We start from the raw sequence: 14341 nt of genomic DNA on the forward strand, positions 1-14341 counted from the left end.
CTGTTACAATGTTACATTTCGTCATTTCGGGAAAGTAATCGCTTTGAAATTCTTAACTTGTGCTTAAGTTTAGGGCTACGGTTGAACTAGTCCGCAGATACAGGGGGGGGGGGGGGGGGGTAGCATAAAGGAAATAACTTCCTGGCACCATCATTCGTTAATTTTGTTCGTCTGTTGTGAAGTGGGCCAACTAAAGCTGGCCGATTTCTCAGTCAGCCAAAACTCAAGACAAGTAAAAGTCGAACGATATGACTTTATTCACACATTTCGTACTGGAAGAACACTGACCTCTACGCAGTGCGAAAGTGTCAATCTACAGAAGGAATTTTCATTCACAACGGAAATTTATACATAATGAGCGAACATAGGTTCCAGCAGATCCAAACCAATGCAAAAATTATTAACCACCACGGCTGCGTTTTTCTTTTTTTTAAACCTTGACTGTGCATGTCGACAAAGAGTGAACAAAATGTATACCCCAAGAAACACGCCCATTCGGGCCCTTCATTACAAGTATTTCACCGGCAGCAGATGGGCTGCCGTCATGACGAATGAGTAGAGCGGCAATGCTCTTATGTCAGCCCACTCAGGCTTGCACAGAACTGGTTTACTCATGCAAAATGAATACCTGCTCAGAAAATAGAGTGAAATACTTGTGCTTACCTGTTGTCATTAGGAAACCTGGAAAACTGTGATGAACTGGGAATCCCGGTATTAGAACACCACAAAGCCGTAAAAGACATGCGATGCCTTGATTTAGCCATCTTCGTCTAATGCTTTGTTGGCCCGGTTTCCTGCTTCTTCCGTTCCTTGTACGCCTGATCAAGCTTATCTGTCTTATCTTACCCATCTTCATGCTTGACACGACAACCGAAGCATGTGACCGAACGCGATCCGACTTGTGATGTCGCTAAGCGAGTGGCAACGGTGAGCGGAGGCAAGCTCGACGGACGCACGAAGACAACCACATGCCGCGCTTCGCCCGGTTTACACTTCACAAAAAACATAAATAAAAAATAATAATAATTAAGATGCCCGGCAACCGCTAGAAGCACGCATGTTCCATGATACCGAAACTAGCTCTCGCCTTCCGGGGGATGCTGTCGCCACGTGTTTTTTCGGTTTTCTGCACACAGTCGAAAACGTGAGCAGCGTAGTGGAGGAGGATGTCGGGGAGAGAGCGTAGGTACTAGCGGAGAGCATGGCAGCGGGCTATCATTATGACAGCTCGGGGAGAGAATCTAATCGCTTGAGCACAAAAGCTTTTTTCCTCGAAGATACTGCGGATCTGATATGGCTTACCCTTTTGATAGAGCTGCCTGTTGTACCTTTCAAAACTATAAAATAAGAAAGATTGAAATAAAGATAGAAACAAAGGTGGAACAAGAAAATTGTGTCGGGAACCTTCTTGCACAGTGCCGGAATAGGTCTTGCTCAGATTGCTGCCGTGAACGTTTGCTATGTTTATATTCTCAATTAAAGCTCATGAAAAAGTTATGATGACAAACACAGAATAGATTCGGTGATTTTTGTATTATAGTGTCCCCGATTATAATTATAGCACCTTCTACAATGGGAACGTTAGCTTAGCCGCAACTGCGTGATCATTACAACCACAGGCACAGAAACGTTCATATCGATTCAGGAGTGCTACTAGGGCAGTTATTCTGGTTTTGCGAAGCAAATGTATATTTACGAGGACCCTGGCTCCTTAGGTTCTGGGGGAAAATGGGCAAAAAGAAAACGTTAAATAGCCTGCTTGTTTTGGTTCCTTCCATAGCAATTCATGGTTCCTCGTCGGAACTTTCCAGTGCAATCGAAAAGTCGCAATAACCGAGATTAAATTACAGGAGTTGAAAGTAATACGATGCTCCTAAAGATGTTATTCTGAGGGTCTGCTTTCGTTTCTATCTCCTATACCATAAAGAACCCGGACCAAACTCTATGATATGCAAGAGAGGAGTGGACTGTGGTGAGAACATACACACCAATCATCGGAGGCTGCCTGGATCACAAGGTGAGTGTGAAGTCGGAATAGGCGTAGTCTTTCGAAGCCCTCCATTCTAGGCTGCTTCAAGAATGGCAGATAGAGAGAGTTAGGAATTTGTTGGTGGTATGAAATAGAAAAGACAACTGTATATAAAAAAGAAAACACGAGAGATGAACGATAATGAAGCCTTACAAAAGTAGTCGGTCTTGCTTTAATCCACTTGGAAATTATCTTTGCTATTTATCTGACATATCTGTACATATCTGACCTATTCGCCTATTAGTGAGTGTGAGGCGAGAGAGTAGGGTAGAAAACAAACAAGCATGCTTGCGCTGTGGACAAAGCAAGAAAACTGCGCTAGAAAAACTGGAATAAAATTCTTCACATCGCACATGTGCAATCGATGTTATGCGAAGCATTCTGCAGGTACCTGGCTATCTATTATTGCTTGTGGTACCGCAAACCGTTTCTACGTGACCCAACGTGTTTGTGTAGACTGAGTAGTTGTGGGTCGCGAGCGTACCTGTGTGGGATGACAGGAACACGACGACGACCACGTCGAAGACGATCGTGTGGCAGCAGAGGCATGCTTTCTACGCCAGCCGTTCGTCACGAGCTTGCGACGTGACGATTGCTACGTTCTACATGGGTAGAGACAGGAAGAGAGTGGTGTGGATCAGAGAGCAAATGGGCATAGCGGATATTCTAGTTGACATTAAGAGAAAGAAATGGAGCTGGGCAGGCCATGTAATGCGTAGGACGGATAACCGGTGGACCATTAGAGTTACAGGATGGATGCCAAGAGAAGGGAAGCGCAATCGAGGACGGCAGAAAACTAGGTGGGGTGACGTAGTTAGGAAATTTTCAGGTGCAAGTTGGAATCAGCTAGCGCAAGACAGGGGTGATTGGAGATCGTAGGGAGAGGACTCCTGCAGAGGACATCATCATCATCATTATCATCATCCGCCTAAAGCACAGCGCGCTCGTGCACTTTAGCAGACGACACGAAGCCCCACCTCCAAGCCCCTTTGCGCTTGCACTGCTTAGCTTCGATGCGTGGCCGCGCCGTGTGCGCTGGCGCTCCGCGGAGCGCGGCCGCGCTGCGCCGTGTTCGTACTTAAGAGTGGACGACCCTGTAGTTCACTCACTCACTCACTCACTCACTCACTCACTCACTCACTCACTCACTCACTCACTCACTCACTCACTCACTCACTCACTCACTCACTCACTCACTCACTCGCCTTGCGTACCTCACATAGTAACGTGAGCCATTCCAGAACTGTAGAAAAATTGTCGTGGTGGCAACAGTATTACAAGTGTTTCGGCTTACTGCACTAATGTTTACCATCCCGTTCTTGCCCCATTTTCCTAATGAATGCGTTTGATCTTTGAGACACAATACATACGAATGATACTACATTAATGATGCTGAAGTGGAAGATTCGACGAGTTGGTACGTCATAACTGGGATTAAAGAAACGTACAACATCGGGAGACGAGAATAAGAAACAGTGCACATGCACAACGCTGTGTCTCCGGTCGTGTAGCGCTGTTTTATTCACCATTACTATAATTACTCTTTCTTCTACATTACTTCGTCTTTCTTTTGATGTATTTGTACTCTCTAAATAGACATGCCAAACCTGTGATATACCCTTTGTTGCCCCCCTCCCCCCCCCCCTCCCTCCGCCTCTTCCCCTTCTTGACTATATTTTTTTTCCGGAGCAGAGAAAATTACAAGTTCAATACACTGTTTTTTTTTTCAAATGTGTTTTTTTTTTCGTAACACACTTATGTATTCTTTCTACATCCTGCTAACACCCAATTCCTGCCCTGTCCCCCGCCGTTCATATATGCTACTTTCTAGTACGATCATCATCATTAAATGCAGAACGCTCCTCGAGCTAACTAGAACGTTCTCTCGTTTGAACGAGGCAGGCACCGGTCGCGAAGCGTCCCAGCACAAGTGCAAGGTGCGGCTGTTTCAAGTGTTTGCCATCTTAATTTGTATCGGTGAGTGCCCGTACACTTTAGCGCTACCGCCTTTATTCAATTGGCATCTTTGTTTGTGGCTGAGATTTTTTTTTCTTCTCATAACAGACGCCATAACTGGAAAGAGGCGGGACGGCACTTTGCAATTAGGATTTTTTAAAATTCGATTCAAGATGGGCTGCTGCAAGGCATAGCAATATTATCTATGTGCAGGGCCCCGAAATTATCTTGACCACCTACAGTTGTCTAAAGGGCGCCCAAAGCACGGCACAGGGTTGTTACTGCAATCAGATTTCATCTAAATGTAGTTGCCGTTGCTGGAAATCGCACCCACGCCTTCGTGATCGACGGCAGAACGCTAGAGCCACCACGGCGGATGTGGAATTGACTAATTTAACAAATGCTTATGCATTGATAAAGGCCACCGAAAGCCTCTTCGAAGAAATGGAATATTAGGGACGAGTCATACCCGGCAGAATAAGTCCGTTTCTTTAGCATAGGCTATGGAGCGAGTTGAAAACTTTGGAAAGCTGGCTACTGCCACGACCAAATGACAAAACCCGACTCTCTACGCCGTTGTCAGTCGGTTGTAGGTTGGGTGACATCGGAGCAATTATCGCTGTTGCTCTTCAGAACATGTTTCATTAAATGTGCTTCTTTGTCGTGCGCCCAACGCTTGGTCATGGGTAGAAAACCTCTGTATTCTGGCTGAGCAGAGTGGAGTGCGTCTTCCTCAGGCAACCCTTCAGTCTCGTCGTTTGGCTATTTTCTTGACTATATACCCTTCGCGGAACTGTGGCCTAGAGTTACTGGTTTTTGGTTGCTTTCGGGGATCATCTGACTTATTTTTTCGAGTTTTAAGCTGTGACCACCCTGTGGGCTGTGCGGCTAGAGTCAGGCCATTGTAATAATTACACAAAACTGATGGAGGCATTCATTGATTAAGGAACAAGAAGCTTCAGCTAATGTCTATGAGACGTTGGCTTTTATATTCACAGGTCAGCAAAGTCGCTTAGCAATCGGCTCACTCAGACACATTTAGATTCAGACGGAGCTCGAGACCATCCTAGAGGCATTCATCTGAGTCTGAGTGGGCTATATTGAGCGCCATTTTGCTAAGTTTGAGTTCGAGAGAGCGCAGCACCATCGAATTTCGGTGAAACTGAGCTCGAATGAGATCGGTTGAGTAAACTTGGTGAGTCGGAGTCCGAGGGAGCCCTAAGTACAAAAAATAAATCGGTGAGTGAGTCCGAATGAGTTCTGTTTATTTTGCCGATCGATGTGAGTCAAATCACAGCTTCAAATTTGTCTTCGCTTTTTCAATAAACTTCCTTAAGGGCCTGCAAATTATTAAACTGCTGTGCCCTCATCAATGGCACCATCACCAACGACTCGAGTGGTGATGATGGTAATTAAATTTTCAGGTTCAATCAGTGAGCATGGCTTACTACGATCCAGCGGCTCACCAAACAGTCTACGGCCCCACGTCATACGGCACCACGGCATTTGGCCAGACGGCGTACGGTCAGACGGCGTACGGGTTGACGACGGCCAGCACAGAGACGATTATCCTCAAAGGTACATGGAACAGCAATCGCTGTGGACCTGTTGTGGACAAGCAGCGTGTTTGAAAAAAGAAAAGAATATATATATATATATATATATATATATATATATATATATATATATATATATATATATAACGACTGAAAGACTTATAATGTTATCAAAAAGAACGCACGAATGCCGTACTTCACTGCTTGTTTTTATAATTGGGCGCTATGAACAATGATTTTCGCCGACTAACTTTCTTAAGCCTCGCTAAAGCTCGTCGAAAAGCTATTTCACCTGTGCTGACGCTGATGGCAACGCTGGTGAATTCTTGTGACTTGTCGCCACTCGGCACAAACGTGTAAGTCACAGGAGTGGAGCCAACCCATACATCCGCTGTCACAGTCGGACAAGCGGGCACAGTTAGTGACCTGGGCCGCGATTTTGTAGCGATGACTTATGACTTATTCTATACTAGTCTTATCATCCACCGCTCACGGCCGGTTGATCCCGTTGATAACGCGAGTGGAAGGTCGCTCTGACCACTGACAAAGCGCGATAAGCGCAAAAAGGCATTATTACCGGAAAGGCATCGCTACAAAATACCGGCCCTGTATCTATTATACAGAACTGCAGGTCCACGTACATAAAAAAAAAAAAAAATAATTTATTGCGACGCTTCCGCCGTGAACCGCCCTTTATCAACAGTGCGTTTACATTCACAGAAAGTTCAATTTGTACATTTTATCTTGAGGGGAGGAGTATCATTTTTTTTAGCTTAACAACAAAAAAATTCCGGCAAACGTTTTCTGATGGTTAAGGGGAAGCTTTAACTCGAAGTGAACTCGGATTGATTTATTCGAATATACGTGAAACGCAGGAATGTTCTTCTCGGATTACAACTCAACCGATTTCAATAATGTTGGTTGCTGTAGAAAAGCGGGCAGGCTATACCCTACCACTCTACCAACTAAAGAAAGCGGAATTTTGAAAGAAAAATTGCCAAAATTTGAAAAGTATAATTATCATGAAAAAAGGGCAAATTCCGAACATTGTAAAAATAAAAAAGAAATGAAAAACAAAGATATCGCAGTTCTGTAAACGGCATCTGCTAGAACGTCTGAAGAGGAAAAATAAAGTAACTGTACAGCTTACATGAAGTTGTTACAATGCATATGAATGTCTTGCAAGAATCGTGCTCACATTCGTGGTATGTTTCCGACTAGGGGAGGGATCGCGCAAGCATTTCGATTTCCGAACGTTCACTTCCGCTCTCGTGATTTGTCGGCGCCGTGCTATTGTTAGCCAAAGTCATCGTGACATATCGCAAATTCAACACACACGTAGGAGGCAAGGGGAACATTTGGAAACCAAGATGCTTGCGCGGTCTGACCCCTGAGTATTCAGTACATCAATATTGACCGCTTTGGCAATCGTAATATGCGCAGTTACACAATCGTGGCATCCTTTTTATTTTCATTCCTGAATTACGAAATTCTAAGCTTTTCTAAATTCTAAAATTTTTTTTTGCGACTTGCAAAATTAATGGAAAAAGATTTGAGGTTCTAAATAAAAAAATTTACTTTCTACAGTCGGCGAATTATTTTTTTAATTCAACTAACATCATCAAATACGGTGCAGTTTGTGCTGAGCAAAAGATTTCTCTGGGCTCATATATATTTACAGAGAAGCATGAGGTAAACCATGCTTTTAAATCAACGCGAACATCAGCGCTGAGTTGGAAGCAACAAGCTTCTCTGACCATGAATCCTTCTCGAAACACATGTGCAACACACTGAAGGCTTTCTTTTTGTTACTTTTTATTTCAGAAGAGGATGAGGAAAAGTAAGTATAACCTGTCACCGGAAGGAGCTCACGGTAAACGAGGTAGCGGTATCCTTGTATGGGCAGACATTCTCAACACTTCCTCTCATCTCGACAGGTTGAGTTAATCTTAAACAAATCACCAGATTGAGTCTAGAGTAAGATTAAGTCGTGCGTTTGGTCTGCTAAGTTGGAATAAATGACGGATGTTATTGATGCACTTTTCCATGTATCTGAAACAAACGATTGGGCAGGTCACCATGCAAAAGCTTAACTATCGCGGTGATTCAGAATTTCAGATCCACGTTTACCAATGTTTACCATCTTTATATAGGGATACTAGAAAGAAGGAACGTGCTGGGCAAAACGATGTTAATCATGCACCAAGGTTTTCATATTTGATAGCTGTTATGGGCTTCTGGCAGTTTGAAATGTGCAAAGTTGTCTTCTATCGTACATAATAATAAAATGCCACGCGTGGTTTCCTCAGAGACGAAAAGGCCGCGTTGCAGGTTCGCCCAATTAGTACTTACTAGAGTATCACGATTGTTAGTGTGTGCAGAGTATTCAAGGGATAGTGACATGTTATTTTCGAGCATACTTTTTTGCTTTACATGAAACGATCCCTCTAAACCAATGAAAAATAGTTACAAGGTTAGCAGGCACTATGAATAATTTAATACAATAGTTTTTCTTACGCCAGTTTCGGTTTCACTTCTACTGTGTCGTGACGTCATGGCGCAGCATTTGGTTATGTATGTGGTCACGTGATACATGGCACGACTAATTGCAGCATACGAGGCGACCGAGCTAGCCGAAGCGAGTGTCCAAACGTACCAATGTTCTGCTCTCACGTGAGCACATAGTGTGTTATGACGTCACAGCACAGGATCTCCCTGGGACACGAAACCGATACTTAGAGTAGAAAAGCTATTATATTAAATACTTTACCACACTCAGAGGCCTTTCGCCATTTTTTTTTCTCTCTAGGGTTTAGAGTTTTGGGACGTTCATTTAACGCTAAGAAATGAATAGTAAAAAAATATGTCAGTATTCCTTTTCCGTACAACTTGCGCTTCACTGACAAGATTACACGCCTGCCAGGGCCAGGATAACGCAAAACTATTCCAATCTGCTTTTATTCCAAATCTGCTATTAACCACCCGCCATAGGTGAAAATAGCCCGGGGCACTGAGCCATTTTGCATAGGATTAATTTTACGTTGTCCCTGCGTACAATAGTCACTGAGCGTGCGCTTAGGAAGTGCTGTACATTGTGTTTTAGCGCAATGAAGTTATTATAAAGCGGATTCATTAGGTGAGTAATTAGGTACATTTGCCGTTTAACTGGCAAGATAAGAAAGACTTCACTTAGAATGGTTTTATTGGTTTAGGACTTCTTTACTCTGCTCAAATACAATCCAATTGGAATATTAAACGGTTTCTCTAAAAACTAAGCGATCGAGGTACAGTAGGTCAAAATTATTGTTCACCAAGGGGTTGACAGTTAAATGTATGGTCCAAAACTGGTCTCTGGCACTTGCTTTGGTAAGGTCAGTGTGTGTTCTTGAGATGTATCTTTAGGGGGTTAGGAAATAAAGCTTGCTTGAAAAAGGAAAGAAAAAAAAATGTGGTTGATCCCTCTTATATAGGAATCGGTATAGAACACGAAAGTGAAACGTGTCTTCACAGAAGTAGTGTAATGTTTATTGCACATTGATATATGATGTCTATTGGTGTTTGTGGCTAAAGCGCCCTTAGGCGTTGATGCACCCACGCTGACGCCTGGTGGCACGTCTCCTCCATCACGACTACCAACGTCGATGACCATGAGCAACCGTCGTGCATATGGAAGCTGCACTACGCTGCACACGCTAGCACAACGCGAAAGACGAAGCACGTAACTGACACACTAATACAACGCGCAAGACAAAACACGTAACTGAATCGTCACCGAGTCAAATCAGCGCGTACAGCGCGTCGTAATTGCAGCCTCCGCGATCAACTTCAGAAACATTTTCAGAGCTAATTGCGGAGGCCACGCTCCGCTGTGCTGAGTACGGTGAACGCCACTACCAACGCCACCTAGGTGGCGTTGGTAGTGCTTCTTGATGCCAGCGTCCCTTCGAATGCTGGCATCGAGGCGTCGTAGTGCTGAGACCACCGAAGCGTTCACTGTCGGTGCGCGTTAGTGTCATAATGCAGTACTTCTCTTTTCTGCTCGTAGGCGGCGGCACCGCCCCGAGCAAGAGCGCGGGTACACGGAGGAGTGTTAGATATATAAGGCGCGTCTGTGTAGCTCTCTGCAAATGCGTTTGTGGCGCAATGGGTTAAACGCTCGGCGATCTATCGTCGCGTACCGAGAGGTCGTGGGTTCGATTTCCAAATTTTGCATGTTTGTGGAACTTTTTCTTCTGGTTTCTTTCTTTGTATTATGTTCTATGACGTATTTCCGTGACGGAAATACGTCAGTGAAGTCTTGGTGGACCCCGGCATAAAACACTTTCGTGTTAAAAAAATCGCATTGGGGAGAATATGAGCCCCCACGTGCGCTAAGAAGATAACGACGAAGCCTTCAGGTTTTATGACCAATACATATGCTGCTGGTCACGCTCGACATATGAGTGAATACCACCGTTGAGCAGGTACATAATTAATGGTAAATTGAAAGACACATAGTAATATTTGGATTTGTCTAGTTCATGCAGATGTTTTTGTTAGGCATAAATTGTTGCGCTACCAGTTAAAGAGCTAAATATCGAGGTATACAAGCGTCATTTATTTGCGCAGACGGAGCTTCGCCGCGTTTGCAACAGTGGTGTGCGCCACAATCATCTTCTTGATCCTGGTCAGCGCACTGATCACGCTCTTCGCCATGGGCTACGGTAAGCATTTGTGACTCAGTCCAAGTTCAACTTAGCAGGATACTTTACAGATTCGTACATAATCACTAAACTGCGTTTTACTTGAGCGTCGCTGCCATTAGGCTTCACTCACCGTTTCACGCTCTCAGATGGCTGCAGAGAGCTTCGTTCATTTCGCTTTTTTTTTTTTTTACCCAAGCGCGTCTCTCAGAGACGCGAGTGACCAACACTTGGGTTTGATTGCAAAACGACAAAAATTTGGAGGACGCTACGCTTTTCAAGAGTGGAACGCCATAGCATTTAAAGATCCCTGAATGTTTGTCAGGCGTCCTGGCAACTGCAGCTTTCTTTTTTCTCCACGTTCGCCTCCGCGCGCCGCTGCCGAGGAGGCGAGCGCCATCTGGATGGTGTTTTTGCAGGGAACACTGACCAGGGCGCGCCGCTATATGAATGGTAGAAATGCTGGAAAAGAGGTTTGTGTTTAAGTTTCTGCTTAATAGAACTTTGTTTTCTAGTATATTGAAATTAAAACCTGACGTCATCATGTGCGTAGGTTGCGTTTAAGTGATGTTTTACGATTTTTCTGACGCATTTTACTTTGAGAAATTCAATACGCGGAGGGCCTGCGGCGTGGGTTTGATATGATTTTATGGGTCGTGGACACCGGCGCCAACGCCGACGTCAGATTTTCTGCGACATTGGGCCCTTAGCGCTATCGCTTTAAAAAGCATGCACCGTCACGGTCAGCTCAAACAACTCGGCTGCGGAGATAGGAGAACAGGTGGGGTGATGAAATTAGGAAATTTGCAGATGGAAATCTGAATCAGCTAAGAGAGGGGTAATTGGAGATCGCAGGAAGAGGCCTTCGTCCTGCAGTGCACATAAAAATAGGCTGATGATATATTTTGCGTTATCCCTGGAACAATTTTCAACAATTATGCATGAGTCCTAGTCTAATTGCCTTCTACCCTTGCTAATATATATATATATATATATATATATATATATATATATATATATATATATATATATATATATATATATGTATAGAGCAGCGCAGTGCCAAAGCCACTACTCTACAGCGGGAGCCCGTAACTTCGGTGAATGTTCAGCGTTCCATGGCTGCACGCATACAAGCCGTGAAAAAAAGGCGCAACGCAAAACCCGGTAATGTTCAGATGGCGGTTGCTTGCCTTGGCTTTCACAACTTTCCCTCGGTGTTTGGTCGCACTACATTTCGGAGAAATCTTGTAACCTACGCAAATTGTCTCAGCTTATTCTGGCGAGAAAATGAAACGAATATCTTATACCAGAGGTTTAGAGCGCACTGCGTTTCTTAGAAAACCATAATTTATCCTCGGATTTGCAGCGTAGACTAGACTGCGCTTAAAAGGCGATTTCTCGTTCGGAATAAAATCTGTTAGAAGTTGAAATACTCGTCTAGTTTGCGCCGTAAAATATCTTTGAATATGAGCCGGCCCCAACTATAGCTCAAACCGAGATTCTGCAGTGGCAGTTTTAAAGCGAAGCTTTCTATGTCCCACTGATTCCTCCGTGAGCGCGGAAAACGCACTGCAGGAAAATCAACTTACACAATGGAACTATATATATATATATATATATATATATATATATATATATATATATATATATATATATATATATATATAATAGTAACTGGATTTTTCAATGAGCCAAGCGTATTTAGGAAAATCAGAAGCACAACTTCGCGGTTATCTAGGGTTTATTATTTACCCAACAGTTTCGGTCGGTGGACCGACCTTTTTCAAGGTCGGTCCACCGACCGAAACTGTTGGGTAAATAATAAACCCTAGATAACCGCGAAGTTGTGCTTCTGATTTTCCTATATATATATATATATATATATATATATATATATATATATATAGAACAACGGCACACGGCATACGTATCGTAGAACACTACAGTTTACATTCGCAGTTGTACGGATAAGAAGAATGCATGGGAACTGCAACGCCACGCTACCCAGACGAACTGTATATATCTGCATTGCATTACGCGCGTCACGCAATGCATTCCAGGCCGTCACCATGGTTAGGCCGCGGGTGCAGCGCACAGCAGAAGAGGCTGCCGTACGCGAACGTAAGCGCGATCGTGCCCGCAAGGCCGATCCCGTGTATCGGGAACGGCAGAACCTCCGACCGTCTACCACAGCGATCACAAGGCAATACTGTGAAAGTGTAGAGTCGTCCGTGAAAGTGTGAGTGTGTGCGTGTAATCAACGGCTACATTATTTAAAATAAGGGCTACGCAACCTAACTCAATGTGTCTTCATTCAACTTCAACGTTCGAAAAAGACAATCCTAGACAAGCAATCAAATCACATATGCATTCCATCGGGTCGCTCAGCATTTCTTGGGTTCGTTGCGTGGTCGTTGGCTTTGGACTTTGACTTTGATTCAGTTTGCATGGGAGAAAGTTTTTGCGTTCAACCATCTTTCTTTAAGAAAGGGGCTTTATTTACCTTTTTTTTTTTAAATTGAGCCTGTACACGTAGGCATAAACGACCGTATTTGCCGCGGAATAAATGCCTTAAATGACAGCTTTATAGTATCTGGTACAAGAGACTAAAACAGCTTTTTTCAGTAGCTGAATGTCAGGACTCTACACTCATCTGAGTAGTAGGTCGGAAGTCGTTTAAATTGCGCACCAGGTGTTTTTGTCTAGAACGCTTACATGAGAACAATGGTGCTGAGAACAGTGGAACGGGTTCCACGCGTATAAAGATGCTCTTCTCTCCTGCGGGAGTATTTGTACCACAAGGTGACGAAAGGACCAAGGCAAGTGCAGTGAACTTTGTGCCGTACAAAAAGCAGTTGCACACACTTCCCCAACATTCACACTCGCAGGTTCTTCCTATGTGACTGAGACGACCGAGACCACGGAACTCGGGGTCATTTTTCGAAGTGGTGACGTTGATATCCGGGTGTTGTCGACCACTACTCGGGCGACGCCGGTGGCAACCACCAAGAAAACGACCACGATGACCACCACGCAGAAAACTGAGACGCCTACTGCGTCAACGGCCGCTCCCTCGGAAAGTAGGTCCTTTGCTATCTATCTATCTATCTATCTATCTATCTATCTATCTATCTATCTATCTATCTATCTATCTATCTATCTATCTATCTATCTATCTATCTATCTATCTATCTATCTATCTATCTATCTATCTATCTATCTATCTATCTATCTATCTATCTATCTATCTATCTATCTATCTATCTATCTATCTATCTATCTATCTATCTATCTATCTATCTATCTATCTATCTATCTGTCTATCTATCTGTCTATCTGTCTATCTATCTATCTATCTATCTATCTATCTATCTATCTATCTATCTATCTATCTATCTATCTATCTATCTATCTATCTATCTATCTATCTATCTATCTATCTATCAGTCTACATTCAGTCAGTCAGTCCAATACAGTCCAGTCCAGTCTAGTCTAGTCAAGTGTTGTCTGTCAGATCAGTCCAGCCAGTTCAGCCCAGTCAGTTCAGCCCAGTCAGTTAAGTCCGGTCAGTTAAGTCCGGTCAGTTTAGTCTGTCAGTTCTGTCTTTCTGTCTGTCTGTCATCACAGTACAGGGATGACATACAATTACATACTTTGACAGCACTATTCATAGAACAGTGAGTCGCGTGAGATAATCTGATAGCCACTCTACAGACATCCTAAGTTGTCTGTTATAACAGAGACACTGCAAGATTACATTGGCCAGTGCACGAAATAGAGCACCAGTGCATGCGCATCATCAAGGCCAGTACGCGTCATGTTTCACCACACAGACCGTAGCCTTAATTGTCACTCTGTCCGCACTACGAGCAGTGATGGACGACCAGCCCTTGGTGTGCACCATCGGCAGGAGGCTCAACTCGACGCAGATGTTCCCGCCGGACGGCCTGTGCGAGTACATCTTCTTCGACTCGCTGTACAAGCTGGGCCGCAACTCGTTTGCTGAACCCAGTCTCTTCGAGCCCAACTTGCTCATCTTCATCGACACCGCGCCGCAGTACCAGATCACGGCGTTTGGCATCGGCATCACCTTCGAGTGAGTAAGCCTCACATTG

The 14341-nt window shown here is 44.0% G+C and overlaps 1 protein-coding gene across 1 annotated transcript; it reads left to right on the top strand.

The window, feature by feature from the left end:
• Positions 1 to 1933: 1933 nt before the first annotated feature.
• LOC125945422 (uncharacterized) lies at positions 1934 to 14326 on the top strand. The gene is made up of 5 exons (XM_049667169.1): positions 1934 to 2017; positions 5410 to 5563; positions 10150 to 10244; positions 13115 to 13306; positions 14100 to 14326. The coding sequence occupies exons 1-5, from the start codon at positions 1945 to 1947 to the stop codon at positions 14324 to 14326; spliced, it is 741 nt and encodes a 246-aa protein (XP_049523126.1). The 5' UTR covers positions 1934 to 1944.
• Positions 14327 to 14341: the final 15 nt, after the last annotated feature.

The sequence above is a fragment of the Dermacentor silvarum genome, chromosome 5 (assembly GCF_013339745.2).
Source record: "Dermacentor silvarum isolate Dsil-2018 chromosome 5, BIME_Dsil_1.4, whole genome shotgun sequence".
In the NCBI taxonomy this organism is placed as follows: domain Eukaryota; kingdom Metazoa; phylum Arthropoda; class Arachnida; order Ixodida; family Ixodidae; genus Dermacentor; species Dermacentor silvarum.